Source organism: Manacus vitellinus, unplaced genomic scaffold (genome assembly GCF_001715985.3).
Source record: "Manacus vitellinus isolate BGI_N305 unplaced genomic scaffold, ASM171598v3 scaffold_30_pilon, whole genome shotgun sequence".
Classification (NCBI taxonomy): Eukaryota; Metazoa; Chordata; class Aves; order Passeriformes; family Pipridae; genus Manacus; species Manacus vitellinus.
Window position 1 is genome coordinate 6,125,852 of NW_021940291.1, and position 27,164 is coordinate 6,153,015.

At 36.9% G+C, this 27,164-nt stretch overlaps 1 protein-coding gene and 1 non-coding gene across 2 annotated transcripts; both read left to right on the top strand.

Moving 5' to 3' along the window:
- The first annotated feature begins 133 nt into the window (after positions 1-133).
- On the top strand, positions 134-26,124 carry IPO7 (importin 7). The gene is made up of 24 exons (XM_029961083.1): positions 134-215; positions 1,865-2,018; positions 2,327-2,485; positions 4,866-5,022; positions 5,679-5,768; positions 6,201-6,295; positions 6,400-6,484; positions 8,864-8,998; positions 9,562-9,661; positions 10,586-10,662; positions 10,975-11,091; positions 11,868-11,957; positions 12,469-12,634; positions 13,385-13,545; positions 14,433-14,561; positions 16,144-16,210; positions 16,290-16,415; positions 16,678-16,775; positions 18,130-18,225; positions 19,195-19,415; positions 19,515-19,720; positions 20,327-20,533; positions 20,888-21,004; positions 23,199-26,124. The coding sequence occupies exons 1-24, from the start codon at positions 179-181 to the stop codon at positions 23,294-23,296; spliced, it is 2,988 nt and encodes a 995-aa protein (XP_029816943.1). The 5' UTR covers positions 134-178; the 3' UTR covers positions 23,297-26,124.
- LOC112841173 lies at positions 12,141-12,323 on the top strand. The gene has a single exon (XR_003212799.1). It is a non-coding gene; the product is annotated as a small nucleolar RNA SNORA23 (small nucleolar RNA).
- Positions 26,125-27,164: the final 1,040 nt, after the last annotated feature.

The window sequence follows — 27,164 nt, forward strand, 5'->3', positions numbered from 1 at the left end:
ACTGTCTGAGTTGCTGGTATCCTATTGATTGCATTACATCATTATAAAGATATTGTAAAACCTAATGGGAGTATTCTAAAACTTAAGAAACTATGACTAAATAGTACTCTTTTTTTTTTTTTCCTCTCTGCAGGCTCATAAGTCAGTGAACTTTGTTTCAACCCTGCTTCAGATCACTATGTCCGAGCAACTGGATTTACCAGTGAGACAGGCAGGCAAGTTTCCGAGGGTTTTTTTCTTTGTATCTACCTCAGTGGTGCATACACACAAGTACACATGCAGATACTGTTAAAGAATTCTAATGGTTTTAATCTCAAACGCTCAAAAATTGGGAGTTGCTCGAATTACAGTCATCATGAGCTATTATCTGGCACCATACTCTGAATAGAGAAGACAGAAAGAAAAGGTGTCTGGCTCTTGAGTGATCGTTCCCCTTTATCTCTAGTGAATAATGGTCTTTGGGGGAACAGAAAGGTTTATGATGCTGATACACTTGGTCCAAGGAGGTAATTTAACCTTGTACTGATAGTGCTAATGTTTTCAGCATATTGAATGGAAGAAAACAAATCATGTCTCCTGGAACCCTGCTTATTTGCACGGGAGCCATCAGGAAAATTGATGTTGAATATTGACAACTCCAGACACCATCTTAAAGCTTCTATAAGTACTTGATAGAGGTTTTTAAAATGATACTTCAGAGGTTTTTCTGACTGGTCAGGAATTGTGACCTTGATCACTTGGATCTTCCATGTAGACTGCTCTAAGTTGTAGCATAAGCTTAACTTGCATTTTTTATCGTATTGTTTAGGGGTGCCGTTCAGATGATGACTCAAAAAGGTTACTGCTTAACATGTATAAAATGCAATAAAAGGGGAAGGTTTGCAAACAACCTCTGAAATTTCACCCTCCTCCTTGTAAGCCAATTAAAACCCAAAGCATTCTGGGGAGAGTGGGGATGGCTCATAGGAGGCACAGCTTACAAACAGCGTGTGTTTGCAAAGCAATTAATGGCATGATAAATCCCGCTGAGGGCAGACTGAAGTCTGCATCACTTCAGTCCTGTAATAGCACAGATCTGCTGAGTGTCCCTTGACCTCTGCAGACACTTTCAGAAACCCTTTGGTTTCTGAATCTTCAAAAGGTGCATATGAGATTCAGGAAAAGAAGTGGCTTTATGGATTTGTATGTAGAATTAGATTAATAGTAACTGTTATTAGTTTGCCATTTGAGATTTCCTGTTGCATTTCAGAAGTACTTTTCTGAGTGCTGTAATTTATATTCTGCCACACAAGCAGTTTGGGTTTGGTTGTCAAATGGTAAATGGAGGCATTTGTGCCAGCAGCCTGATTGCTACAAATTGATGTGGCCCATAACCTTGGTATAAAGGACCTCTGTTTCTCTTTAGCATTCACTCATCTATCACAAACTTAATTAGATTTTTTTTGCTTATGGGGGATGTTTGAGGTCATCATTAGCAGTGATTAGCTTTGTTTTAATGAATATACTGAGAAAATAATTATAAAGGATTTTTTAGAAGCATGTTGCTAAAATGTTCCACAACTGTCTGGATCACAGATACAAGCAATACTTTAAGTATTTTTATATGAAAACACATTCTTTACAGAACTAAAAATACATCACAGTAAATGTGTAAAAGAGTATCAACTTAGTAAATTATTAGGCTAATACTTTAGTAAATTATTAGGTTAATACTTTACATGGTTTATGTATTTCTCCTACTCAGAAATGGTCAATGATTTAGTGGTTTCCATCAGTTTTGTTTTAATAAAGATTTGTTTGCAAGATGTTTGTTTGTTTTGTACTTCGAATGGCTGTCAGCTGATTTGCCACTTCTGTCTCACAGGGGTTATCTACTTGAAAAATATGATAACCCAGTATTGGCCAGATCGTGAAACTGCACCAGGAGAGATCCCACCTTACTCCATCCCAGAAGAAGATAGACATTGTATTCGTGAGAACATTGTAGAAGCCATTATCCACTCTCCTGAGCTGATCAGGTGAGCAGTTTTAGCCTCTCTATGAATTGCCTGTGGATTCTGACTGTTGGGTGCTAAGCATCATTGTCATACACTGTGTATCCCAAGCATAGAATTAATGCAGATGGAACAACAGTTTTCAGCTTGTGTGGCATATAAAAATTTAAGGTTCCTGAAATGGCGACTATTAAGCAGAAAGTACAGAACCTAAACGTTCCAAACAAAATTTAAAGTTAAGTATGGACAATATTCACTGTTTAAACACTACAAGAATATTACTAAAATAATAGTAGTAACTGAAATTTAATTATTGTGCCTTTGATTTCTAGAGTACAACTTACTACTTGCATTCACCATATTATCAAGTATGACTACCCTAGTCGCTGGACTGCAGTTGTGGAGAAAATTGGATTTTATCTCCAGTCTGACAACAGTGCTTGTTGGCTTGGAATTCTTCTTTGTCTTTATCAACTCGTGAAAAACTATGAGTAAGTTCTTTCTACCATAAAACTCAGCAGAATTATTATATTGGTGTGTATTCTTTATATTCTCTATGTATATTGTAACCGTATAGAATTGTCTGTGGGACTGCACAAAGGTGATGGAAGTCTAATTTTAGCAAATATTCTTAAACACTTGCTATGCAGATGTTGGCTCATGTATCTTCTCCACTAAAATTACAGAAAAATTGCCTTCATTAAAGGTTTGAGATCAGAAAAAAAGAGAAAAAAAAAGCCTTCACTTGGTAGTTGTTTTTTATGGATTGATAGCAGTAGGAAAGTCTGCTCAAAATCCAAAATAACTTTTGCAGACAGTTATTATCTAAACCAGGTTTAAACTCCGTGACAAGAGACATATGAAAGTTTCAAAGAGTGAAATCTTGAATGTCAGGAAGCTCAGAATTAGTTGACTGTCTTTGGAATGATGACTTTGATAGCCTCATCCAACCCATGAGGATACTTTTATCAAAGCCCACTGTGCTCTTATATCATCAAGGCATTGGGCTGGGATACGTGAATGTTCTTGGCTCAGTATCTGTGTCTGCTCAGAGCTTTAAAGTTGATGTTGCACTTTAAGAAGCTGTGTGGGGCTTGGCTGCTGCTGCTGCTGCCGTGTAGGAAGCTCATTTGAGCTGGGTCACAGAAAAGGACAGTCCTGGAGCCAGGGAATTGTAGTAGTGGAACTGATGGAATCCCAACTTACTCTTTTGAAGCACTGGTATGCATAACGTTTCTGTTTCAGGTGTAAACCAGGTGACTTCCACTTCCTCAATAATACTTTTACAGGAATGCTATAAAGACCTTTGCAATGTGGGAGTTTCTTTAGTGGCTAAACGTTGCAAGTCCTGCTAGGAAAGGAAAGCAGACTAATTTCTCACTTGATTTTCTGTTTAGACATCTTGAACCAAGTATGCTGCAGAGATCTGTGAGATATAAATCGTGAAGTGTTCACTGGTAGTGTATTATGATGATAGCAGTCCTTGTTTGGGGGAGGAATTCTGATCTGAGCACAGTCATTGTGTGATCAGCTAAGGTAACGGGTGTGTCTGTAGTCTTAGCTGATCAAACACTTCAGCTGAGGCCAGGAACTGCTCCTGCTTGTTCAGCTTCTCTGGTGAAGTCAACAGGGGTCACTTCCATGTCGCAAATCACGTAGGAACATGCACATTTCAGCGTGTAACAGTATGACTGCAGGCAGATCTCTGTAAAATTTTTTTAATTCAATATGTAGCTATTGAATTTTTTTTTTCTTACTGTGGAAGGTAAATATCTTGGGGCTTTTCATCATTTTTTTTCTCCAAATTTAACCAGCAAGATCAAATGGCTGCTGTTTGCATAGCCACTTCTTCTGGGTTTTTTTGATTGTGTCTTGTAGAAATTAGAAACAGAGTTTTCCTAAGCAACATTTAATTTAGGTTTCTGTTTCAGAAAATGCATGGAAACTGTATTATTGAATAGGATTTTGGAGCTCAGTGTTTTGTAGTAGTTTTTACAGAACATGCCATTTGGCAGCAGATTGAGCAGTCTTTATCTTATATATTTCTGAAAATTGGCACTGTTTAAGAAGCTGAGCATTGATATTTCATATTAGTGAAAAGTCTAGACCAAAACCAAACCAAAGCCCAATCCTGTAGCCCAGAAATGTCCCACATGAGCCCAAGAGCATGACAGCATTAATTGCTTAATCAAAAAATAAAGCTCTACAATCTTAAAGTGATATTTTACCTTGTTCTTGTCATCACCAGTAAGGACAAGATCCTGTTCTGCTGTGGTAACTCTTGAGTCAATAAGGACTTTCTTGTTTTAAGGTTAAAACTTGGGGCAAAGATTTCAAAATGCAGCTTTGTTTCCTTTCAGGAATTTTGAAATGTTTGAGAAAGGAAATGGAGCCTTGTTTTCAGCACAGGCAAACTGTTGGAGTGTCACCAGCACAGGAGGGTCTGAGGCATTAATTCAAGGGTGGTTGCAATCAAAGCCTGCCCTGAGTCTGCCCTGGATGGCCTTAAAGGCTCCCTTCTCTGCCAGGTTGTTGGATTTGGCCAAATCAGTAATAAGATATGTGAGAGACATCAGTGGTAGACTGAGAGACTTCACAGTTTACTTTCTTCAATGTCACTGAAGTGATCTAGCTCCTGCAAATATTTTGATAAATTGTGAGCTCTGATAAATGTATTTCTCAGCTGTAGTACTGTCTGACCATAGCTTTATTTCAGATTCTGTTACAAGAAATGTCTGGGGGTCTTTTTTAAATCATATGTTGTTAGGAACTGTTGTGTAACCTACTTGTGTCTACACTGGGGAAAGGTGGACTTTTAAAATTTGAAAGCTACGTGAAAGATCTACAAAACTAGTTTGTTCTTCTCTAAAGGTACAAGAAACCAGAGGAGCGGAGTCCTTTGATAGCTGCAATGCAACATTTTCTACCAGTTCTGAAGGATAGCTTCATTCAGCTCTTGAATGATCCATCAGATCAGTCTGTCCTCATCCAGAAACAGATTTTCAAAATATTTTATGCCCTTGTCCAGGTAAAAAAATAAACTTTTTACATACTCGATCAATAATTTAAATTAAAGCATTATGCTTTTCCTTAAAATAGTAAGTGACACAAATATTACAATATTGGATTACATCTGAATCATTTCCCTACTAGTCAGCTCTGTGAATCACAAGTTTCTGGTATGTTTGATTGTCTTGTGCTTTTACTTTTGTACAGTGCTATTCCTGGTTGGCATTAGATAGATACAATTAGAACTTGCACATGCCATCCTCTAAGATAGAGTGTTTGCTGGAAAACCAATTAGAAAACCAGTTTTCTAAGGACAGATTGTGGAGGCCAGCCTACATAGAATTACCAGTGTAAATAACCAGTTTGGAATGAAACTGTTCATATGCTGTTTAATGCTTCAGAAATTAGTGTAACATCTATTTAAGTAGTGTTTTAGCATTGCATAAACAAAACTTAACTGGAACAAAGACCTCTAGCACCTTTGAAGATATTTAGGATACAGGCTTAGGTTTTGTTAAGTTCTTAAGCATGATTTTCCAGGTAAATTGCTAATCTTTTGTGATAGCTAAGTGTAGGCAAAGACTTGAAAGCTAAAATTCAAACTGTGAAAGTAACAAATTATTTTTCATTGCTTTATAATGAATGTTCTTTTTATTTTATTTTTCTTATAATAAGTATACATTACCTTTGGAGTTGATAAATCAGCAAAACCTGACGGAGTGGATAGAAATCCTGAAGACTGTTGTTGACAGGGATGTACCAGCTGTAAGTGGCTTTTGGCTATTTACCTCTTTAAGCTTAAATATTTTTCATTTATTACAATGTTAGAAATTTTAACTTTTTATTTCTACATTCTTTTTGCTCTAAAGATGCCCATAAAATTAAATAAACAAAAAAATTGAGCTTAAATGGGGTGTTTTAAACTTGACTAGACAAAGTTTGAAAATATGTAGCTTGCATGGGAGTTCTGTTGTTTTCAAATTGTAGGAAAGCTTATTTTGGCTTCTTTTTTCAAAAACTGATTGACCATTTACATGGCATATATTATGGGACATATTTTTAGATATGCTGTACTTCATACTTAAATTAAAAGTGCAAATGGCAGGTTAAAAGCAACATATAGTATATAGTTGTTCAAATTACATATAATTTGAACTCTTTGTGAGTAGTTGGTGAATATTCTTTTTCTTCCTAAAGGAAACCCTTCAAGTTGATGAAGATGATAGACCTGAGTTGCCTTGGTGGAAATGCAAGAAGTGGGCTTTGCATATCTTAGCTAGGCTTTTTGAGAGGTATTTTCTCTTCCATTTGTATTTTAAAAACAAACAAACAAACAAACATTCAAGTCAGTAATATTGCTGCACCCTTGAGTTCACATACTTACTTCTAATTCTAGGTATGGAAGCCCTGGCAATGTTTCCAAGGAGTACAATGAGTTTGCTGAAGTGTTCCTGAAAGCCTTTGCTGTTGGTGTTCAGCAGGTAAGAAACACTAAATGGAGGGGTAGTAGGATAAGTTTAGATTCAGTGGTAATTTCTTCTTTACTTATTTTCTGAAAAGGCTTCTTGCTCTTCTTCACCATTTTTTTTCAAGCACATTAGTATGGAGAGCACTGATGTCACCTTCAGACCTACCTATTTAACTCTGATACAGTTTTTCTTTGACTCAAAGTCAGTAAGTACTGAGCTTTCAGCCTTCTGCAAAAGCCTGATCAAGCAGAGGCTCACTTACAAACAGGTTAAGTCTGATGGTTCCTTTCCACTCGTCTCCCTGTTTTGGGGTTGCCACTTGTGCTGTGTTTTAGGGTCTGTTATTTAGAAAGCATCTTTTGGACTACAGCAGTTTCTAAGCTGATGTATGAATGTTATGCCAAACTGTCCTTGATTTACCTTTATTGGAGTAATTTCATGATTCACAAAGCCCTGACAGATGGCAGCAACCTACAGGTTTTTCTGAAGAGACAGAATGGATTGGTTGGGCAGAAATTGTCATCTCCCTCTCTTGCAGTGTGTGTGTTTAAAGTCAGTAATTTGAACTTTTTGAACTGGCAAGGAAGTTCCCTTCAATGTTGGGAAGTTTTTTGATCTGATTCTTCTGCTGCATGTACTGCTGACTTTAGTTCTTTTGAAAGCAGTTTATTTATAAAAAAACTTCAAGTAGTTTTTGTAAAAGTTCCTTGTATTCGGCTCATAAATACATTTATTTTAAGGTGATTAGGTTGTAAATGTAAGTAGAATATTAATTTCTTAAAATCTCACAGAGAAGAACGTTTTCTTCAAAGCCTTGATCTGAATCAGAAGAACAGTTCTTAGTTCAGTTTGTTTTCTTACCTTTATTTTCTAATGAAATTAGACTACACGACTTTAAAAGGAGACAAGTAGGGAAAGTATCTCCTAAACACGTGTTTTTTGGAGGTCATCCAAAGTGCAGAAAACATTTGTCACATTGAGTGTTGGGAAATATATCCCAACATTCTCCTCAGACAACTGCTGTCAGCATCGCCTTCTGAGGTGCTCATCTGTCACCTGTAGATGACATCAGACAGATAATTATTACATGTTCTTTAAGGCCTCACTGGTTGCTTTGCTCTTCCAAGACAAAATGAAGTTCTGACAAAAGGCTATGAGCAAAAGTAGTCTTTGAAAAGATAAATTTAAACAGTTCAACAAAATACTTTCTTTTTCTCTGCATTCTCTTTGAATCAGATTTGATCCTGACTGTTACTGCATCTAGGAAACATTAAGAATTCCGGTATTTTAAGAAAACCCTGGTTATTCCTTGGCACTGTTACAGAATTTTATTTTATTTGCCCTGGAGCATCCATCCCATGTCCTGCTTTTCCTCACTGTGATTCTTAAACCTTTTGTTAATCTTTCAATATCTTTACTTATTGCATCTAAATCATGAAACTGCTTAGATCTGTGAAAAGAGAGGACAAAACCACTTGTCCCAAGTAGCATGGCTGCAAAGACCATTTGTTAGGCCTTTGCTCTCTCCTCATTTCCAAAGACTATTGCCCATCGCTGCACTGACTAATGATGACTTTGGACTTTTTAGTGTGGTGTTCTGCTACATTGGAGAATATTTCTTAAAAAAAAAAAAAACACAAACACAAAACCCCCAAGAAACCACATTCTTCTCAAACTGGACCTTCTTGTATACACACTTCCACAAAGAATATATATCTTAAATTCAAGTTTGCTGAAGACTCTTTGCATTACCAGTACAAACCTCCCTAGTGAGCTGTAATTTAATTACTAGCCATGGTCCCATGTCCATTTCATGTCCTTATTGTGGAGAGCCGTGGACTTTTAACAAAGGTAAATCCCTGTGAGTAGTTCTGCATGCCACCTCAGGAGAAGAATTGAGGCCAGGAAGCCAAAGGGAGAGGCTGGCTGATCATTCTTGACACACATCCGTTCTTCACTCAGCATCATTGCTGTGAGGCTGCACATAGGCAAGAATCAGTAGGCTGTGGGAGTGTAGAGTGTTTGACAAATCCAGTGGCTGGGCATGAATTTCTGCCCCCCAAAGAGTGGCAAGATGGAATAATAAACCTCCAAGGGAAGGGCCCCTGGGGTATGGTGGTGATGAATTAGTATGTGTGGTTTATCTTATTAAAGGATTATATTTTTAAAAGATGTGCATGCAGCACCTGATATGAGCTGCAAATTGCCTTATAAAATTAACAATGACATTTGGTAGAAGGATTAGTCAGTACCCATTTTAGTCTAATGAATAAAGAGGGGGATTTTGCTCAGTTTAGGGGGGTTCTTATGTAGGCCTGTGAGGGAGGGTAGAATTGTGGTTAAAATGGTCTGTGCTCAGGGTAAGCTATTGATGAGATCTGATTTTTCTAGGTGTTGCTGAAGGTGCTGTATCAATACAAGGAGAAGCAGTACATGGCTCCCAGAGTTCTGCAGCAGACGCTGAATTACATCAATCAAGGAGTGTCACATGCAGTCACCTGGAAGAATCTGAAACCTCATATTCAAGTAAACCATTTTTGGAGTTTAATACTTGGTGACTCAGTAGTACATTAGTCAGTCTATTGTACGGAGTTTCTACCCTTGCTAGAATTCACATTTCAGGGAATTCTCATGCAAATTGCTGGTGGAAAGAGTTTAAGCCTGCTTGGTGAAGGTTACCTTGATATGTGAACAAAGCCAGCTAATTGCATTTTTGCTATCTCTCCTTTGTGCTTTAGTATATTAAGGATTACAGTGTAACACAGCAACACAACAGATTTGGAGATGGTGTTAGCTACTGAATTTATGGCATAATTCACATACATCCAGTGGAGATATTCCACAGTGGAGTGGAATTATCTCCACATATCATCCAGATCCAGTGTAGTATCTTGTGTTGTATTATAACTCTACCTAAAGGTAAAAGATCTTTTTGGTGAACTACCACATAAAAGCCACTACATCCAAATAGTTTTAGAATGTTAGCATGTTATACGAGGAAATGACAGGATGGACAAAATCTGTGAAACACAGGAGAGAATATAGAGGTTGATTGAGAAGTGCTAACCTGTTTTCATTTTTTATTTCAGGGAATTATCCAAGATGTTATTTTTCCATTGATGTGCTATACAGATGCTGATGAAGAGCTTTGGCAAGAAGATCCATATGAATATATTCGCATGAAATTTGGTGAGAATTTGAAATCTACTTGTGTTAAAATATGATTTCATGCAAAGGTGGGATTTTTTTAGGGGTTCTTTTTTGGTGAAAGCCGCCACCATCGAGGACACAGGAGTTTTTACCCTCATAGAAGTATTTAATTTTTACAGTTACAAAGTTTTTGTTACAAGTCAAAGAGTCCAGGTCTTGCTAACAATAAATACACAAGTTTAATGTTACTAAAAGGTTATGCTTTACAACAGCTAATATTCCAGGCCCTGGATTTCTAATGGTCTTATGGAATTTCACATGTGGCACAGATCTGAACAGATTCACCCCAATGGTAAATCAAATGTTATGGGGTAAGCCTGGTGTTCCAGACTTGTCAGATTTCACCTCCTGTGGCTTGTTGGGGTTTACTCTAAATCCTCCTGGGGAAGAAAGAAATGTTTCAGACTTCTGAACAAATTCTTCCCTCCACTAGGATTGTTTATGTGGCTAGAACATGGGGTCGTGAGAGGTTTGGGAGTTTTTATACCTCAGTTCCAAGGCACAGACCTGTAAACACTACAGATATTACACAAGGCTCTGATAATCCTCTTCTGCAGATAAATAAGAAACTGAGCATTTTCTAACTCAATTAATTCTGTGTGCTTGCCTATAGCAAATAACATAAATGGTTAAAACTTGACTGCTTCTACTGTTTCAAAAGATTTATCTTAATAAGAAAGACACACAATTCCAAATTAGACATATAGAGCCAGTGATCATGAAGAACACGAAACATGTATCCAAACATCTGTTACTCTTTGGTCTTGGAATATCTGTAGCAAGAAAGCACAGTTAACCACTTGAAAGGAAAATTATTGCTCTTTTGTTTCATATTAAATACATTAGGATCATAAAATGTAGTAAACGACCAACATTTATAACTGTTACATGTTTACTTAACAGATGTATTTGAAGACTTCATTTCTCCAACAACTGCTGCTCAGACATTATTGTTTACATCCTGTAGTAAAAGGAAAGAGGTAAGCTGTTCAAGGATTATACTGAAATACAACACTAGCTAAATTTAGTTTATTTGACGAAAGAGCTATTAATAAAAGTTTTACTTTTCTGCTCCCATGTCGTAGTACACTAAAATTTTTAATTTCGACTTTATTTTGTGCTGGTCTGTTTGTGATTTTTGTATTTGCTGTGCGTTTATATCAAAGACATAAAACATCACCAAAAGTCCAGACTTGGAGCAGATTATTGGATATTTAGGCACTTCAGAGCACTGAGAGTGGTATCTGAGATGATCAATTGGAATACTTTGACTAACCTTACATGTAATCCAGGTCCTGCAGAAGACAATGGGCTTTTGTTATCAAATCCTTACCGAGCCAAATGCTGACCCTCGTAAGAAGGATGGTGCTTTACATATGATTGGTTCTTTGGCTGAAATTCTCCTAAAAGTAAGTGTAAAAATCTGGTAGTTCTTCTGGTTCTTTTTTTTCCCCCTTCTTTCTTTTCTTGGACATACAATGTCTTAGAAGAAATGCAAATAGTAATTAGTGCTCACAAGTTTCTGAATTGCTGCCAGGTGTTTTTTTAGATGTTGAACTTAATTGTTTTGGGTTCATTGTCAGCTTATTTACTCAAATTTTATAGCTCATGTTCAAATTCAGATTATTGTTTTAAGTTCCTTCAAGTTCTGTGCTTCTAGTGAGAATTACTACACCATTTTCTGTGCTATGCTTAACTACATTCCCTTTTTTGTGGAAGGAAGGAGAAAACATTCAGTGAGAAGTTGTTCATTTAATGAGCTTTTTTTGTGTATAGAAGAAAGGAAATAAAATGAAATTAGTAACCTTGCTCAGTTGGAATGGTAGCAGAAAAGATGCAGGGTATGGACTTGTATTTGGACCACAGCTCTAAGAAGTTTCTCTGACCGCTTTTGCTTTTGATGCCAGAGCAATGTGCCGCCATTTAAAAGGTGTCTCTAGGGATCAAAAAGGGCAGGGGAAAAACGTGTCACTATTTTGACTGAAAATCATAAAAATCCATGTGGGATCCAAGTTTAATTACTATAAAGGATTTCATTGTTGCATAATTGACTTTATTAAAGGGATAAATTAGAAATCTGATGGGTTCGTTCAGACTTATATCATGGGAATTTTTTTTTACTGGATTAGAAATACATTTTTGTGTACAGTTTTAAACTGATGTGCTTCTATTCATATTTTGACAGAAAAAGATCTATAAAGACCAGATGGAATATATGTTGCAGAATCACGTGTTCCCTCTCTTCAGCAGTGAGCTGGGTTACATGAGAGCACGGGTAAGAAAGTGTGACATTTACCGTTAAGATACACTGTCTGTTCCAGCTGGAAGATTCAGGAGTCTTTAACTTTTTCCCTCTAACAAATGCTCTCTTTTTAGCACCTTTTAAATTGTGCACTTATCTCAGAGATTTGTATCAGTCTGTGTGTGATTGTAGTTACTGTGTAGTTTTAACATGGCTGCAGCACTGTGTGCACAGTTTTCCATCTGTGTCTGGTGGTAGGGTCTATTTGTGTTTTGCATGTAGACTGTACTGCTCACACAAAACCTGTGGCCAAAGATGAACTTGAGATCATAGTACTGGTCTAGTGATGTCTGAAGGACGAGCCCTCCCACTGACCAGCCTCCACACTCTCAAACATCTTCATTATTGTATCTTTTTTGTCTTTATTCAACAGTAGTTGTACTTCAGATTCAATGATTTGCTTAGGTTATGAGTATACATGTAGTTGATAATCCTGTTCTCAGGTTTTGCAGCTCTGAATTTGTTCAATGTGGGTTTTCTTCAGGCTTGTTGGGTTCTTCATTACTTTTGTGAAGTCAAATTTAAGAGTGACCAGAATCTCCAGACAGCCTTAGAACTCACAAGACGGTGTCTGATCGATGACAGGGAAATGCCTGTGAAAGTGGAAGCTGCCATAGCTCTTCAAGTTCTCATCAGTAACCAAGAGAAAGGTAAGGTAGCCCTCTTTCCTTACAGCTACAGCAAGCTTTAATGGAACAAGTGTTAACATTGTGGTGCTCAGGCAGACTCATTCTCTTCTTTCCTGATGTTAATTTACTTTTTGTAATTATAATTTGTAATCATCATAATTTTTCAGCTGGGAAATTTTCTATTGTTTTGTATAAATAACATTGTAAATTACATTCTAAGAAATTAAAATTATTATAACATTATAAACAACAACTTCATGGTACAGTAAATCCAGTGTTACAGCACCTAATAATTGAATCAGAAGTACAGTGGCAATATAAGCACATCTGTCTCAGCTTATTCTTGTTAAAATTTATTTAAAAAAACCCCCAACTATCTTTATCCTGGCAGGTTTTATATGGCTTAGTATTCCTGAAGCTGACATAAAAGCCAGAAAGCAACCATAAATTCTGTAGTTAATACCTTAGGTAATTTGACAAAAATGTGTATGTACCATTCCTGTTGAATTAATATTTGCATGGAGAAGTAATCTTGCATTCTATAAAGACTGCAGAGCTCTGGTTTTCATACTTCAGTTTTGATCCTCTTGGTATACAATTTTATTTAAAAATTCTTCTGAATATTAGTACTGCTATAATGATTTATACTACCCATGTTTTTGGCATATTAATGCTGATGCATTAAATATTAATAAATTATATATTGAATTTCTTACACTGATCTGTGGTTTTCTAAGGATGTTAATTCAAACGTTTCCATTTGTTTTACAGCTAAAGAATATATTACTCCATTCATTAGACCTGTAATGCAAGCTTTACTACACATTATAAGAGAGACTGAAAATGATGATCTTACTAATGTGATTCAGAAGATGATCTGTGAATATAGTGAAGAAGTTACTCCAATTGCAGTAGAAATGACACAGCATTTGGTGAGACTTTTGGGTGACTTGGGAAGATGCTTAATATGTGAAAGACTGGTATTTAAAATTGATAGTTTACCATCAGTGAGTAGCTGTTGTTATTCCAGTCTGCTGAAGGGCATTGGTACAAGTAGTTTTGTTCTACATTTAGACAGTCTTTCCTCAAAACTGGCTTCATAACTTAAACCAAGTGGAAATTTCTAAGAACGATTCTAGAAATGTTTGAGAAATCTTTGTACGTATTTTCTCCTGACAGTGTTAATAATGAAGTTGGTAGCACATTTTAGGTAGTCTCTGCAATGTTACTGAAGTTTTCTGGTTTAAAGTATTAAATTAAGGACCGGATTTTTTAATGAAAAATTTGGTGTGAAAATAATGTTATGTTGTCTGTAATGTGAAAATAAAATTGAATCTGCAGGAGAAATTCGGAGCTTGAGTGGCCATATATCTAGCAAGTTGTACTAATGGTTCCAAAAGCAGAGGTCAGCCCAGTGCTTCCCTGTTCCAGGCCCTTGCCTTGGAGTTTAAACAGAATTGTTTGCATGTCCTCTCTGGGAATGCCTGCAGAGTGTTCAGTCTAGTTCAGCTACCAACCAAACCTTGTGTTAGAAGAACTTGCTTGTAGAAAGTGTATTCTTTTGCATGTGATGTAATGTAATTTATATTTTTATCATTAATAATTTTTATTTTATTTATTATTTTTATGAATAGATAAAGGATAACAGCTTCAATGGCTTAACAGTCAAATTTTATCATCTTGAGAAGAAACTCTGGAATGGAGCAGTCACCTGCTAATATTCATGTTCTCTTAGCAGAAGTAGTCTTTAAATTGTGTAGGATGTCAGACTTCCACAATTCAGTGGTATATTTATGAGTTGTTCTGCTATTACATGCAGGCAATGACATTTAACCAGGTGATCCAGACTGGTCCAGATGAAGAGGGCAGTGATGACAAAGCAGTGACAGCAATGGGAATCCTGAATACTATTGATACACTTCTCAGTGTAGTTGAAGATCACAAGGAAGTAAGTAAAAACTACTTTAAAGCTAATACGTATTGTCTAAGACACTGTAAGTCTTTAATACTTCCATTGGTTTTGGCATTATTATTTGAAAAACTGTCCTTTTGGCCAAAAAGATCTTAAAACAGAAAATAGAGAAGTACTTATCATGTAACAAAGTTGTAACAGAGTGGGTCATATTTCTAATGCAGTGAATGTGGTAATAGAGCACAAATGCCACAGTATTTCCCATAGGAATTCAGATTGTTGTTCAAATAGGGGAAGCAATGTGACTCTTGACAGCTCAGCTGAAACAACCCCTCTGATTTGATGAGCTCTGCCCTTCAAACAGAACAGATGAAGCTTCAGTTATCTCCTAACACTGACTCTGCTGACTGAGTTTGCTCCCTGGGACAGAATGGATGTCAGTAAATACAGCTTTTGTGGCTGTGCTCAGTGGTGGGTTGTTGTACCTGCCTGATCTGCCCTGGAGAATCTCCAGTGTGATGAAAACTCCTGTTAACTTTTTTTTATTGTACTGAATGGACTAACTTCTGTCCAGAGGACAGCTAGTTCAAAAGATGCTATCCCTGATTAAAATCGTTTGTGACAAAGTCAGCTACTATTTTTTTAATAAATAAGTTATAGGTTTTTTTAGTGACTAAAGAGTTCAGTAATAAACTGTACTCTCAGGACTCTGAAGACTTTACTAAGGAAGCAGCATAAGACAAATTCCCAAGGGTAGAATGCAGTGCTGCCATACAACAAACCAAGGACCAGTTCATCTCATTTACTTGTTGCTAAAGCTGCTCAGCAAGCTTTTCATGTACTTGTTTTTGTCAGCAAATCCTTGTCACCTAAATGAAAAGTATTTGTAACAATATGCTAGTCCTGAGGAACTCAGTTTTAATATGTTGACCACTAAACATTTATATTTAGAGACATCTCACACAGGATGACCAGTGTTGCAAGAGATAATGTATTTAGCAGGTTAGTTTCAAATCCTGTTCTGCATAGCTAAGACCAGAAACCTGAACCTTATTTGCCCCTGTGCAAGGTAAGTGCCCTCAACAGGTTGATGACTGTTTTGTTAGCTATTCCATGGACTAATAAATACTAATTGGGAAGACTGCCTGAATCTGTAGGACCAGCATTTAGACTGATTGTCCCCATACCATATGAACATTCTCAGCTAGCTCTGGGAGGTGTTTTAGTATTTGATTTGATTTGTTTGTTTGTTTTAAATTTCACTTTTCTGGAACAGCAAATACTTCCTGCAATTTCCATTGCTTCCCCCTTTGAGGTATACATTTACTTACAGTGTTTCAATGGGACTTAACTGTTACACAGGGTTACTGTCAGGCTTTTCTTTTATATGAGATTCTTCCAGTGTTCTAAAACCACCTCGTATTAAGAGCTATCTTGCAAATCCTTAGCTAAGAATGTTGCTCTTACACATTTAGTGGGAAATTTAGAATTTGTTTTGAAAACTATATTGTATTAATAGAAACTGCTTTGAATAATCATAATATGTGTTTAATTGCTATTTCCAAATATTGAAAATAGTCATAAATCTCCTTTTTTTTTTCCTTTTTTTTTCTTTCAGATTACTCAGCAGCTGGAAGGGATCTGTTTGCAGGTGATTGGAACAGTTTTGCAGCAGCATGTGTTAGGTATCTCTACTTCTGTTGGCTTATTTTTTAAAGTGCATGGAATTGGCATTACATTTACCTAGAATTCTGTTTGTTTCAGAGTTCTACGAGGAGATATTTTCCTTGGCTCATAGTCTGACCTGCCAGCAGGTTTCTGCACAAATGTGGCAGCTTCTTCCCCTTGTGTTTGAAGTCTTTCAGCAGGATGGTTTTGATTATTTTACTGGTAAGTAACATAAATAAAAAATGGTTTCATAGATGCAATTTCAGCTGTAAATAATAAACTGCATCTTGACTGAATATTAGGAGAATGCTCCAGTGAGGTTACACTTGAAGTATTTTATTCTGCTGTTGCTACAACCAGACTTGTTTTGTTAAGGCATCTATGACTAGATGCACACTTATCTTGACAAACATTAAGCAAGAACTGTAATTATTAATACACAGATTTTAACAGCATCTAACTGATTGTTCTTCTTTTAATACAGACATGATGCCTCTCTTGCATAATTATGTTACTGTTGATACAGATACACTTCTGTCAGACACAAAATATCTTGAAATGATCTACAGTATGTGCAAGAAGGTGAGTAGGTTCCTTTGTGGTAACAAAACCTGCCATCTCTGAAGTAATGTGCTGTTAAACTGGATACTTTTTTCCAAAACAGCTTTTGATGTATGTTCTTTAAAGCATTTTGCTATTTAACATCCTCTGAGATTCCACAAACTGCTTAGTTATTGCAGAGAAATTTGAAGAGGTTGCGTTAAAATTTCAGATACAGACTTTTGCTGAAAGGCAAAAACCAATCATACACAACAAAAGCAGATTAAACAAACCAGGTTTTGTGCAATACACTTTACACACATGGGCATGCAAGACATATTGCAAAAGGTAGGTGGTTTCCTTTATCTGGGATTTGTAGGCTTGCTGTGACTAGGATAGCACATGCTGTGTGTGTGCTAAACAAGCGGAGCAGGGATGGAGGGTAAAGGGATAGGAGTAGGAAGTTATTTTCCCAAGTTTGTGCCAAGTCAGTGATGAAATCTGGGAGCAGAATGCAGCTGTTCTAACTTAGTCCAGGCAGTTCTGGGCAGGGTTTCTGTATTTAACTTCTCAGGTCCTGTGTGTTACCAGTAGCTGCCAACTGGGCTTTCTTTGTCCAATCAATATGTAGGATACACAGCTTTCCAGAATGTTAGCCCTGTGTGAGGAAATGAATACTTCTTTATGAGATGGTGTTAATATTTTATCATCTCTAATAGTAATCTTGTAGGGATTTCAGTTTTCCACTCCTGGATATTGTGTGTGGTGTCTATATAAGAGCTGTGGTGAACTGTCAACACTGCCTATGGTATTTCCTGAGTAATTCTTTTGGAGATGTTTAAATATCATAGTGAATAACTCTTGCCAGCCTTTATATGAAAAAAAGTTGCAATCAGGCTGATTGTAAATTCTTGAACATTTTATTTTGAAACCAGTAAAATAGGATAAAAAGAAAATTAGCCTGCCATGACCTGTTAGTGATTGGTGCTTGGCTGAGCAGAGTGAATCTTTAACACAGGTTTTAGATATTGAGTGGTGTACCACTGGATATCCCATTTTTGTAAATAAAACTTACAAAATTCAGTACATTAATGCATAAGAGAAGTTTTTATTTTGTTTTGCAAAATGGAAGCTGATGCTTATGCAGTTACTGTGGTAAGCTCTGCATCCATAGATTTATTGAATATTTGCACATTTAAGTTAGTTTTGCCCACATTCAGCCATTTTCAGTCTCTGGTTGTCATACTAAACCATTGCTGTGGATTTGGCTGCTTTACTGATGGGTGTTTATGCATTGTTATAAAGGGGGTAAATTCATACCAGGTTTTCAAAGCAAAGCAGTATATGGAGAACACTTCTTGAAGGGATATCACCAACAGTAATGGTTATTTTTCAGGTCCTTACAGGAGTTGCTGGAGAAGATGCAGAATGTCATGCAGCAAAGCTGTTAGAAGTAATTATTCTTCAATGTAAAGGGCGTGGCATTGATCAGGTTAGTAACAACTTTGGTTGCTAAAACTAATACTTTAAAAAGATTTTATTCTGTAATATTGATTATGTATTAACATGAGTTTTGTTACAAGATGTTTGTGTGGTGTGACTGATAATCCTCTCTGCTACTTCAGTGTTACTCAGTTAACAGCACTGCAGAGATAGTTATTGCACACTGTGTCTCCAGAATATAGGACATTGCAAAACTCATGTGTTTTCATGAAATTGGAATAGCACCAGTTTAGGAGCATCTTGGTTCTAAAAAGTCAATTAATTGCATTCTAAGTTAATCCTAGTGAATATTTAATGAAAATTATTCAATCTTTCAAGCTCATAGCTTTGAAATAAGTATGAAAATGAAGTTCCTAGAATCCCAATTAATGTCATAGAGGAATCAGGGACTTCATTATGCACAAATGAAAATTGTAATTTGAGAGATGAATTTCTGTGCTTCTGCTGTGCACAGGACAAGCACTGTATACTAGCCATTTAAACATTTTTGCATCCTTTTGAATATTTGTGCATATGGTCCTTGGAAACTTTAATTTTTATTTGAAAAAAAAAAATCTTCTATTGTGAATCCAGTTTTTTTAGTGTGGCATCTCTGAAGAGCCTACACCTTTGAACAGCTGTTTCCTTGCAGTGTTAGTAATACTTCTTGACCTTGATGTATGTATTAAAAAAGACTGGGTTGATTTTGCTGGACTTCCTGTGGTATACATTTCCTCTATTTTTAATTTTTAATACACAAAATTATAGAACCAGGAGCTACAACTGCTGTGCAGGATGTCCCAAAATCCACATGGTTAAATATTTTCACATTTTCATTTACTCTCTTAATTGCCAGCAGAACTCATATACAAAATTGCTCCCATTTTATGCCCTCTGTGTTTATGTGCCAGACTGTTGAAATACAGAATAACAAATTTTAGTTTTGGTCACTAAGTCTGTCATGGTTCCCACTCCTCAGTGCATACCCTTATTTGTGGAAGCTGCCTTGGAGAGACTGACCAGAGAAGTGAAAACCAGTGAACTACGAACAATGTGCCTCCAGGTTGCCATAGCTGCTTTGTATTACAATCCTCATTTACTATTAAATACCTTGGAAAATCTTCGTTTTCCCAATAATGTGGAGCCTGTCACCAATCACTTCATAACACAGTGGCTTAACGACGTGGACTGTTTCTTGGGGTGAGTGTTTCTAATTCTGAAGATGATTCTCTGTGATACACCTGTGTATGACCTGCTTGTAAATCATAACAACACCATTTTTACTCTTCTGTTTTGTAGACTTCATGATAGAAAGATGTGTGTGCTTGGCTTGTGTGCTCTTATTGATCTGGAGCAAATACCACAGGTTTTAAATCAAGTTGCTGGACAGATTCTGCCAGCTTTTATCCTTTTATTTAATGGATTGAAAAGAGCATATGCCTGTCATGCAGAGCATGAAAATGACAGTGATGATGATGATGAAGCTGAAGAAGATGAGGAAACAGGTATGGAAACTGAAACTGTTATTCTGTATTTTTCTTTTTTTTTTTTTTCTGATGGAGATTCCTTGAGCTTTCAGTTCTCTTTCCGTATTTTTGTCTTTCCATCATCAGTCTGAGTGATTGTTTGGAACCATTTTCCACACTGAAAGGAATTTGTTTGTTTTCATCTCTCTACTGAAAGCCCAATTGGTTTTTGATCTCTGCTGTTGAATTCCGGACTCTTCAAACTATTGTCATCATATATATTGTTGTACTACTATATTTTATATTTCTCAGGCCATCTTTTCAATAGCCCTTTTGAATGTGCCCTTTTGAAAGTGTTTTCATGAAATTATTTCAGGCTTTCTTTGGAGCATGAATATTGCTTTGTTTAAAGCTTTATCAAGTGCCATTCCAAACTATCTGTATATACATTTTTATGACAGTTTTCTTTTCCCACTTACACATTGGTGTCTCTGAGGAGACAGGTTACATGAGCTCCCCCCCCTCTAGCCTGCACTATACTGTGACCATTTCCATTGCCTGTTTTACATATTTGGCTGCATTTCTAAAGAATTGTTCTTACTCTTCCCGAGATAAACCTTTTTGTGTGTGTTACATTTAACTCAGAGGAGTTGGGGAGTGATGAAGATGACATTGATGAAGATGGTCAAGAATATCTAGAAATTCTAGCAAAACAGGCAGGTGAAGATGGAGATGATGAAGACTGGGAAGAAGATGATGCTGAAGAGACTGCTTTGGAAGGCTACTCCACGATTATTGATGATGAAGACAACCCTATTGATGAATATCAGATATTTAAAACAATTTTTCAGAGTAAGTAACTATATTTCCTTTCCTGGCCAACAAGTTACATTTTAACTTCAGAGTGTACTGTTATAAACTAGAACCTGTTGAAAACTTCCAAACAGGCTTTCCAATATATGCTTGAAACAGTTCTTCTTTTGAAAAGGAGAAGCCATCAGTAAACCTTCAGAACAGGGGGAGATGCTTGAATGAATTTACAGTGGTAGGGAAGAGGTCAGAGGTTTTACTGTTGTTTTTAAACGTCTTGATTTGTGTAACCACAACAGACTATTATCGTGACTAAAACAGCAGTGGGTTAATAGTCTTTTGAGCTACAAAACACTTTACTCAACACTTTCCTTTTACTTATGTTTTCTTTTGCAGCAATTCAGAGCCGTAACCCTGTGTGGTACCAAGCCTTGACACAGGGCCTTAACGAAGAACAAAGAAAACAGTTGCAGGACATAGCAACTCTGGCAGATCAGAGGCGGGCAGCACATGGTATTTTCCCCCTTTCATACCATTAATGGCTTCCTTTGCTGTTTGAGTGCTCTGGATGTGCTCAAGAAGCATAATATAGAGAATGCCTATAATTCAAGCCTGATAATGTCTTCATCAAAGCAGGGTTGTTTTGCACTCCAGAGGTGTTTGAAATCTCTTAAGGTGGACAGGTCACAGAGCCTCACTGCACAAACTGTATGGCATTGCCAGAGGCGTAAGGAATGATAGAAATGGCCTGGTGAAGTGGCCAAGGACATAAAAGCAAATTGTCCTAATTGCTTGGATTTGAAAGCAATTGATTTGATTACCTGAAGGTAGATGAACTCCAGGTATGTTAACAGACACATCAAGTGGCTGATAAATTATTTCCTGGCATATGACCTAGTCCAGCTGGGATAGACAATGATTCTATGGACAGGAGAATACTAAATTATGGAAGCAGTATTCATCTGTAAAGCCACATTATTAAGCCCATTAAATATTTTAGAATGTTAAACTTAGTTACAGATAATACAGATTTAAAAATCTATGGTGTTTTTTTTTCTTTTTACGTTTTCCCTTACTTTTGAGAGTAAGCCAATATATATCACTCCCTAAAACCAAGACTGAATTTTGAGAGATCAGTCCAACCTCATATCCCATGTCTTACTGAACAATTGCTACAGGTGTTTCAAAACAGAAGTTCAGAATTTTTTCAATAAAAATACTGGTAGTAAGAACACACATTTAATAAGTACTTACAGGAAACCAGCCCACGTTACCTCACAAAGTTTGTAAGTGTCCAGAAGGATCCAGTTTTAACTGTTATAAAATACAGTTTCACTGCGTCCCCTGTCAAGCACTAGACATTGTACTGATGAGATTATATACTACTTCTGCATTTTATGGAGGATAAAAAAAGTTTGGCTTTTTTTTTTTTTTTTTTACTGCTTTTCCATAGAGCAAATTAGGTTCAGGTTGTGAAGTTTAGCTTAAGCAACTAGATCCTTACAGGAAATTCTTGCCTACTGTCCAAGCACACTGATACTCCATTTAGGCCACCTACCTCACTTGAGGACATCCTGTTAGAAGGTTTTGGAATATAGTTCTCCCTCATTAATGTAGCTTAAAAGAATTTCCATATGCTAAGAGATTTGTCTGCTATGGAGCTGTGAGAGGGTTTCCCCCCAGGCTTCATGAGCCATGGCAACATTTTTCTGGCCTGTTTCCAGAGAAACAGAGACACAATGCAGATTTTCTAAACAATATGAGTTGTCCTCTAATCCCAGAGAGATCGCAACTGTTTTGAGATAGGAGAAAGCTCTTAGACCAACGTAAGGCATTAGTAAGTGTTGTTATCTTGACCTGGGAATAATACAAACCACCTTCTGCACTATCCAGATTGATTAAAGGTACAACCTAAATTACCAACCTAATTTTCAATTGTCCATGTATTAGAGCTTGTAAAAACCTGTCTTACAGTAAAACCTGTCTTACTGTAGTCTTTGAAGGATGGTAAAACCAGACACCTTAACTATTGCTTGTAGTTACAGTGATGGATTTGTGGACCTCAGATGGCTACAGATCTTAAGGATTGGTTGAAAATGGAAAGTGATGAATGTGTTAGTTTTCTCTCAGAATTATATTGTATGGTCTAGTGACCTAAAAGCCAAATTACCTGCTTGGGTAGGAGTGTGTGTATACTAAAAAGTACATTTCTGGTGCTCCAGTGGCTATTTCTGCTTGTATTGTTGAGTTGAGATAGGAACACAGAAAATTTAGCTAATATTTCTGTATGCTTTTTTTGTACATGTGCTCTGTTACTGATTTGACTGCAAAGTTAACCAGAAAGAATCAGATGCCTTTAGTGAGTTAAAAAGTGCAGCATTCCTTCAGGTCCTGTTTCTGAAATGTGAAAATTCCATAGTTGTGTCCAAAAGCTAAAGTGTGGGCTTTTTAAAATTACAAACTCATTTAAGCATGTCTATAACAATATTGAGAAATTAAAATAAGTAAAGAATCTGTCCATCTGTTCTTTGGGGCCTGGCATATTTCTACTTTGTGGATGCTCATTCCTTTCTCGGGTAACCCCAGATTAAACCTCTTATCTCTGAGAGACTCAAAATGATCAGTCACAGAATCTTGATCTGTCTTTCCCACTACACTACACATGCACTGAAATGTCTTCCTTTTGTTTTTTTTTGTTTTGTTTTAGAATCCAAAATGATTGAAAAGCATGGAGGATACAAATTCAATGCTCCAGTTGTGCCAACTTCATTTAATTTTGGAGGCCCTGCCCCAGGAATGAATTGAATTATCACTTTTCCTGCTACTGTGTGATTGTAGTGAAGAGCTTGTGTTCCTCCCAATAGTGGTTCCAGAACTGGTTCATGTTATCTACAACTCACTCTAAACTAATTTATAAATAGATTGGACAAAAGCCCCAGAAGTGGGACCTGATCGTACAACCTAATACTGGAAAGCAAACCAGAGGTTTTATTGAAGATAGGAAGAATCTGAATTTAAAGCTTCAAATGACACACTTTGGAGATCGGAAATCAAGAGGGGATGTCATGAAGGCAGCTTTTCTTTTTCTGAGGAAAAACAAAATAGACATGGGCTGCAGGACTATTTAAAATGTCTTATTTACAGTACAGAGTAGAAGGCAGACAATTTTTACACCTGTGGCAGTATGAGTATTGGCCCAGTTTATTTCCCTTTTATCCCTACTATTGGGTGTCTATTCTTTTAATGTAAATAAGATAAGGTAATCAGATAGCCTTACTTAATCTTCATCATTTCCATTTATCAAGATTGTTCATATGTAGAATATTGGACACTTAATGTAGCACTACATAACTGATAAATCTGTAAATGAATTAGCACTTTCATATTGAAACAAGCCTGCTAGCCTATGTACAAAAATAGCAAAAATGTTTGCTGTTTATAAAAATAAAAAATAAGGGATGTACTGGGGAAAATAATTTCAAGTTAATAATTTAAAATGAACTAGCAGTTTTGTACCTGGTGACTTTGTGGTGCAGTCACCTCTGGTTGTGACTTGAATTCGGTTATGTAAAAAGGGGTTAGTGATATTTCATTGCTGCTAAAGAAAAAATAGCAACACCCTCCGTGTCCTTTGTTTTTTTTAAAGATGTCACTGTACAAGGTAGAGAATTGATACAAATGTGTACTGTAAGCACAAAGAAAAAAGTTATCCTTTTAGGTAAATGAGGTGTGAAGATCTTAAGGTCAATTGAAGTGTGTGGATGAAACATCTACATATGCAATCTATTAAAAACATGACAACGTCATTGGCTGATCTGGGCTATGGTGTATAAAAGCAATTTTTTTGCCCCAACTGTGCAAAATAGTCTTTTTCCAGCTCATGGTAGTGCAGGTGCACTACTCCTGCATTTCATTCCCCCTCTTTTTGCACTTGCAGCATTAGTGTGTGCTGTTGTCTGCCTGATCCAGACAGTGTATTTGAAGTTTTGCCAATCTTTCATTTTTGAAGCCACAATTTTCTTCCTTCAAAGTTGCTATAGTAACTAGTATTTTAGCTAGAGAGGCAAAATACAGTTCCCTCTGGGACCACTATCAAAACCACTGTATGAAGAAGCCAGCAGGGAGATGCTGTGAACGGGTTGGCTTAAATGCCCCCTTTTTCTTTTCTAAAAGCAAAAATCCATTGGCGTTTGATCTTGCCTTGAGATCATTGGTGTCAGGTCTTTTAAATCAAATGTTTGGGTTGGTTTTTTTTTTTTCTTTAGGCTGTTTTTATATAAAAATGTCACCTGCTGTTACAATTGATATTAAACGAGCTACCTTTAATTTAATGTAAGCCTCCAAAATTTAAATACAGGTTAAAAAATAAACTTTTTATCTGTAAAAATGAAATGCACATATATATATATTATGATACTCAAAATGCAGTCTTCAGAAAATTGGTTTGTGTGGTGTGGTTTTTTGCATCAGCAGAGTAGCAGGATTTCGTGGTTTGGGGTTTCCTTCTGAGCTGACCAGCACCACACTCTGCCTTCCACTGGTGCACAGCTGCTCCCCCGGGCACTGGAAGGGCTTTTCCAGTCTCTCCTCACCCAGCTGCTCCACCAAACACTTCCCTGCGCACAGGTTGCAAAGGGGAGAGGCTGAGCCAGAGCTGCAATGCTGTGTTGCCCTAGGGATTACCAAAGGGATACTTGAAAAGCAAAGTGTGGACTAAGGGAATATTGCACCTGATGTGAAGAAGCCGAAAAGGTTGAAGCCTTGGATGGAGTATCCATCCTTGGAATGGTAGGAGAACCATGGTGGTACTTGTGCACCTGTAGCTGACTGGCCAAGGCCACAGAGCAGGGCTGGGTTGGGTTTTTGGTGAGTGTGTAACTCATGGGCACGTCCAGGTGTGCTCTGGCCCTCAGGTCACCCCTAGACAAGGTTTTATTTTTGTAGTAAAAGGTGACAGAGCTTGCCTTCTGCTGTGCATTCCTCGACCTTGGAAACACCCAGTTGGACAGAAATCATTTCTGAACATCTGCTGGTTGGGTATCTGCCTATCTTGGTATGCATCCAAAATATGTAAGAGAACCTCTGAGGGCAGATGAGCCACTTGTGCCTCGTGGCACAAGGCGTGTGACAGCAGCAGTGAGAAGGCTTTATCCATAAAGCAGATGGCAAAAGAATTGGGGGAAATCACCAATTGCAGTGCCATTGTCAGTTCTGGAACAGATATTTTTCAAGTCACAAGTCAAGGGAAGAATGCTATCTTGGTGTGAGGAATACAGTCTTAATTCAAGGGTGCTTTTATGTGTCGCTAGACTGGTTAGCAAGGAGCATCTTTTTTAAGAATGATCTAGAACTTTGTTTTCCTTTGCTCCAAGAAATGTATTTATATAAATTGCAAAACAACTTTGCATTGTTGTTGGTGGTGATAGTGCATTTTGTGATGCAATATATCAATTTCAGTGATACACATGTCAAATTTCAAACTGATCTTCCTCCTAGAACTTGCAGTTATCCACACCGTTTTCAAGGATAATGCAACTCTGAAGGAAGGGCTGGGAAATTCAAAGCCTCTGTTTTTTTCTATTATGGAAGATCTCCTTGGATTAATAAACATCTAAAGCAAATCCTTATCTTCACTTATTTCAGTGTGGTGTTTTGAATGTAGCTGTATTTTTGAAGTGTAGTTACTGTTCTAGTTACATAGCTCTAAGGTTTGTATTTCCCTAATATTTCTTCTACAAATATTAGCCACAACCACAGTTCTCTTTACTGGGTTAAATGTAAAAAAACAGACACTTCTTTAAAATTTTGGCATACTGGGTAATTTTTTCCTAAAATCACTAGCTTAAAAGAATTATTAATAGGTGTCAGCATAGTACAGCAAAGCTCTGTTCAAATCTCTTACACTACTGCAAGATTCCTCAAGTCTGCAGTGGATTAATTACTGACTACCTGACAATAAACATTGAGATTATTTTAATTATGCCTAGCAATTGATACCTTGTAAGTTTTATGGGTTGGTTTTTTTTTTTTCTACAGGAAATTTCCTCCACTTGACTATCAGCTTTCAGAGTAGAATCATCATGAAGTGTCTCGGCACTTTGTGTGTTTCTGTGTACCTCCCTCTCAGTCCTTCCCTACGTGTCCTTTCTCTCACTAAACATGTTTGATTTCTGGGCCTGAATTTTCAACCCTGCAACTCAAGTTTTAACCTGAACGCAGAAGTGAAATAGAAAAAGGTTTAGAGAAATTGGAGATAAGTTTGGAAGGTCAAAGGCTCTCTATGTTATGCTGTTATGGAGTTGTTTACCTTGAGCTGGGTTCTTCTCTTCCCTGTGCTCTGTGGAACCTTCTAAGTACCCAGAAGGAGCAGTGTGGAAAAGCTTTGTCCAGTGTTGTGGTGCTGATTTTCAATTATTTTCAAGCAATATGTAGCTTCTTTATCTTAAATGGTGTGTCACTGATTTGTGCATTGCTGATTTTTATATCAAAACGTTGATGCTAGAAACATAAAGCACTTCAGAATGGGAAATAGAGGGTTGTAGCATTTCACAGAGATGTTAAATAATCCAGTAATACAAGGGAGTTGGGAAATCAGAATTTTATCTTGGGTATTTCACTGTTTCTGTACCTCAGATCAAACCGATGGCTGCAGTTTGTACATTGGGTGAAAGTT

Bases quoted from the DNA above. Each gene is read 5' to 3' on its own strand.
- IPO7 (XM_029961083.1), top strand. From the start codon at position 179: ATGTCCGAGCAACTGGATTTACCAGTGAGACAGGCAG. The intron at 6,485-8,863 runs GTAAGAAACACT...TGATTTTTCTAG, and splicing joins TTGCTGTTGGTGTTCAGCAG to GTGTTGCTGAAGGTGCTGTA. The intron at 18,226-19,194 runs GTTAGTAACAAC...CCCACTCCTCAG, and splicing joins AAGGGCGTGGCATTGATCAG to TGCATACCCTTATTTGTGGA.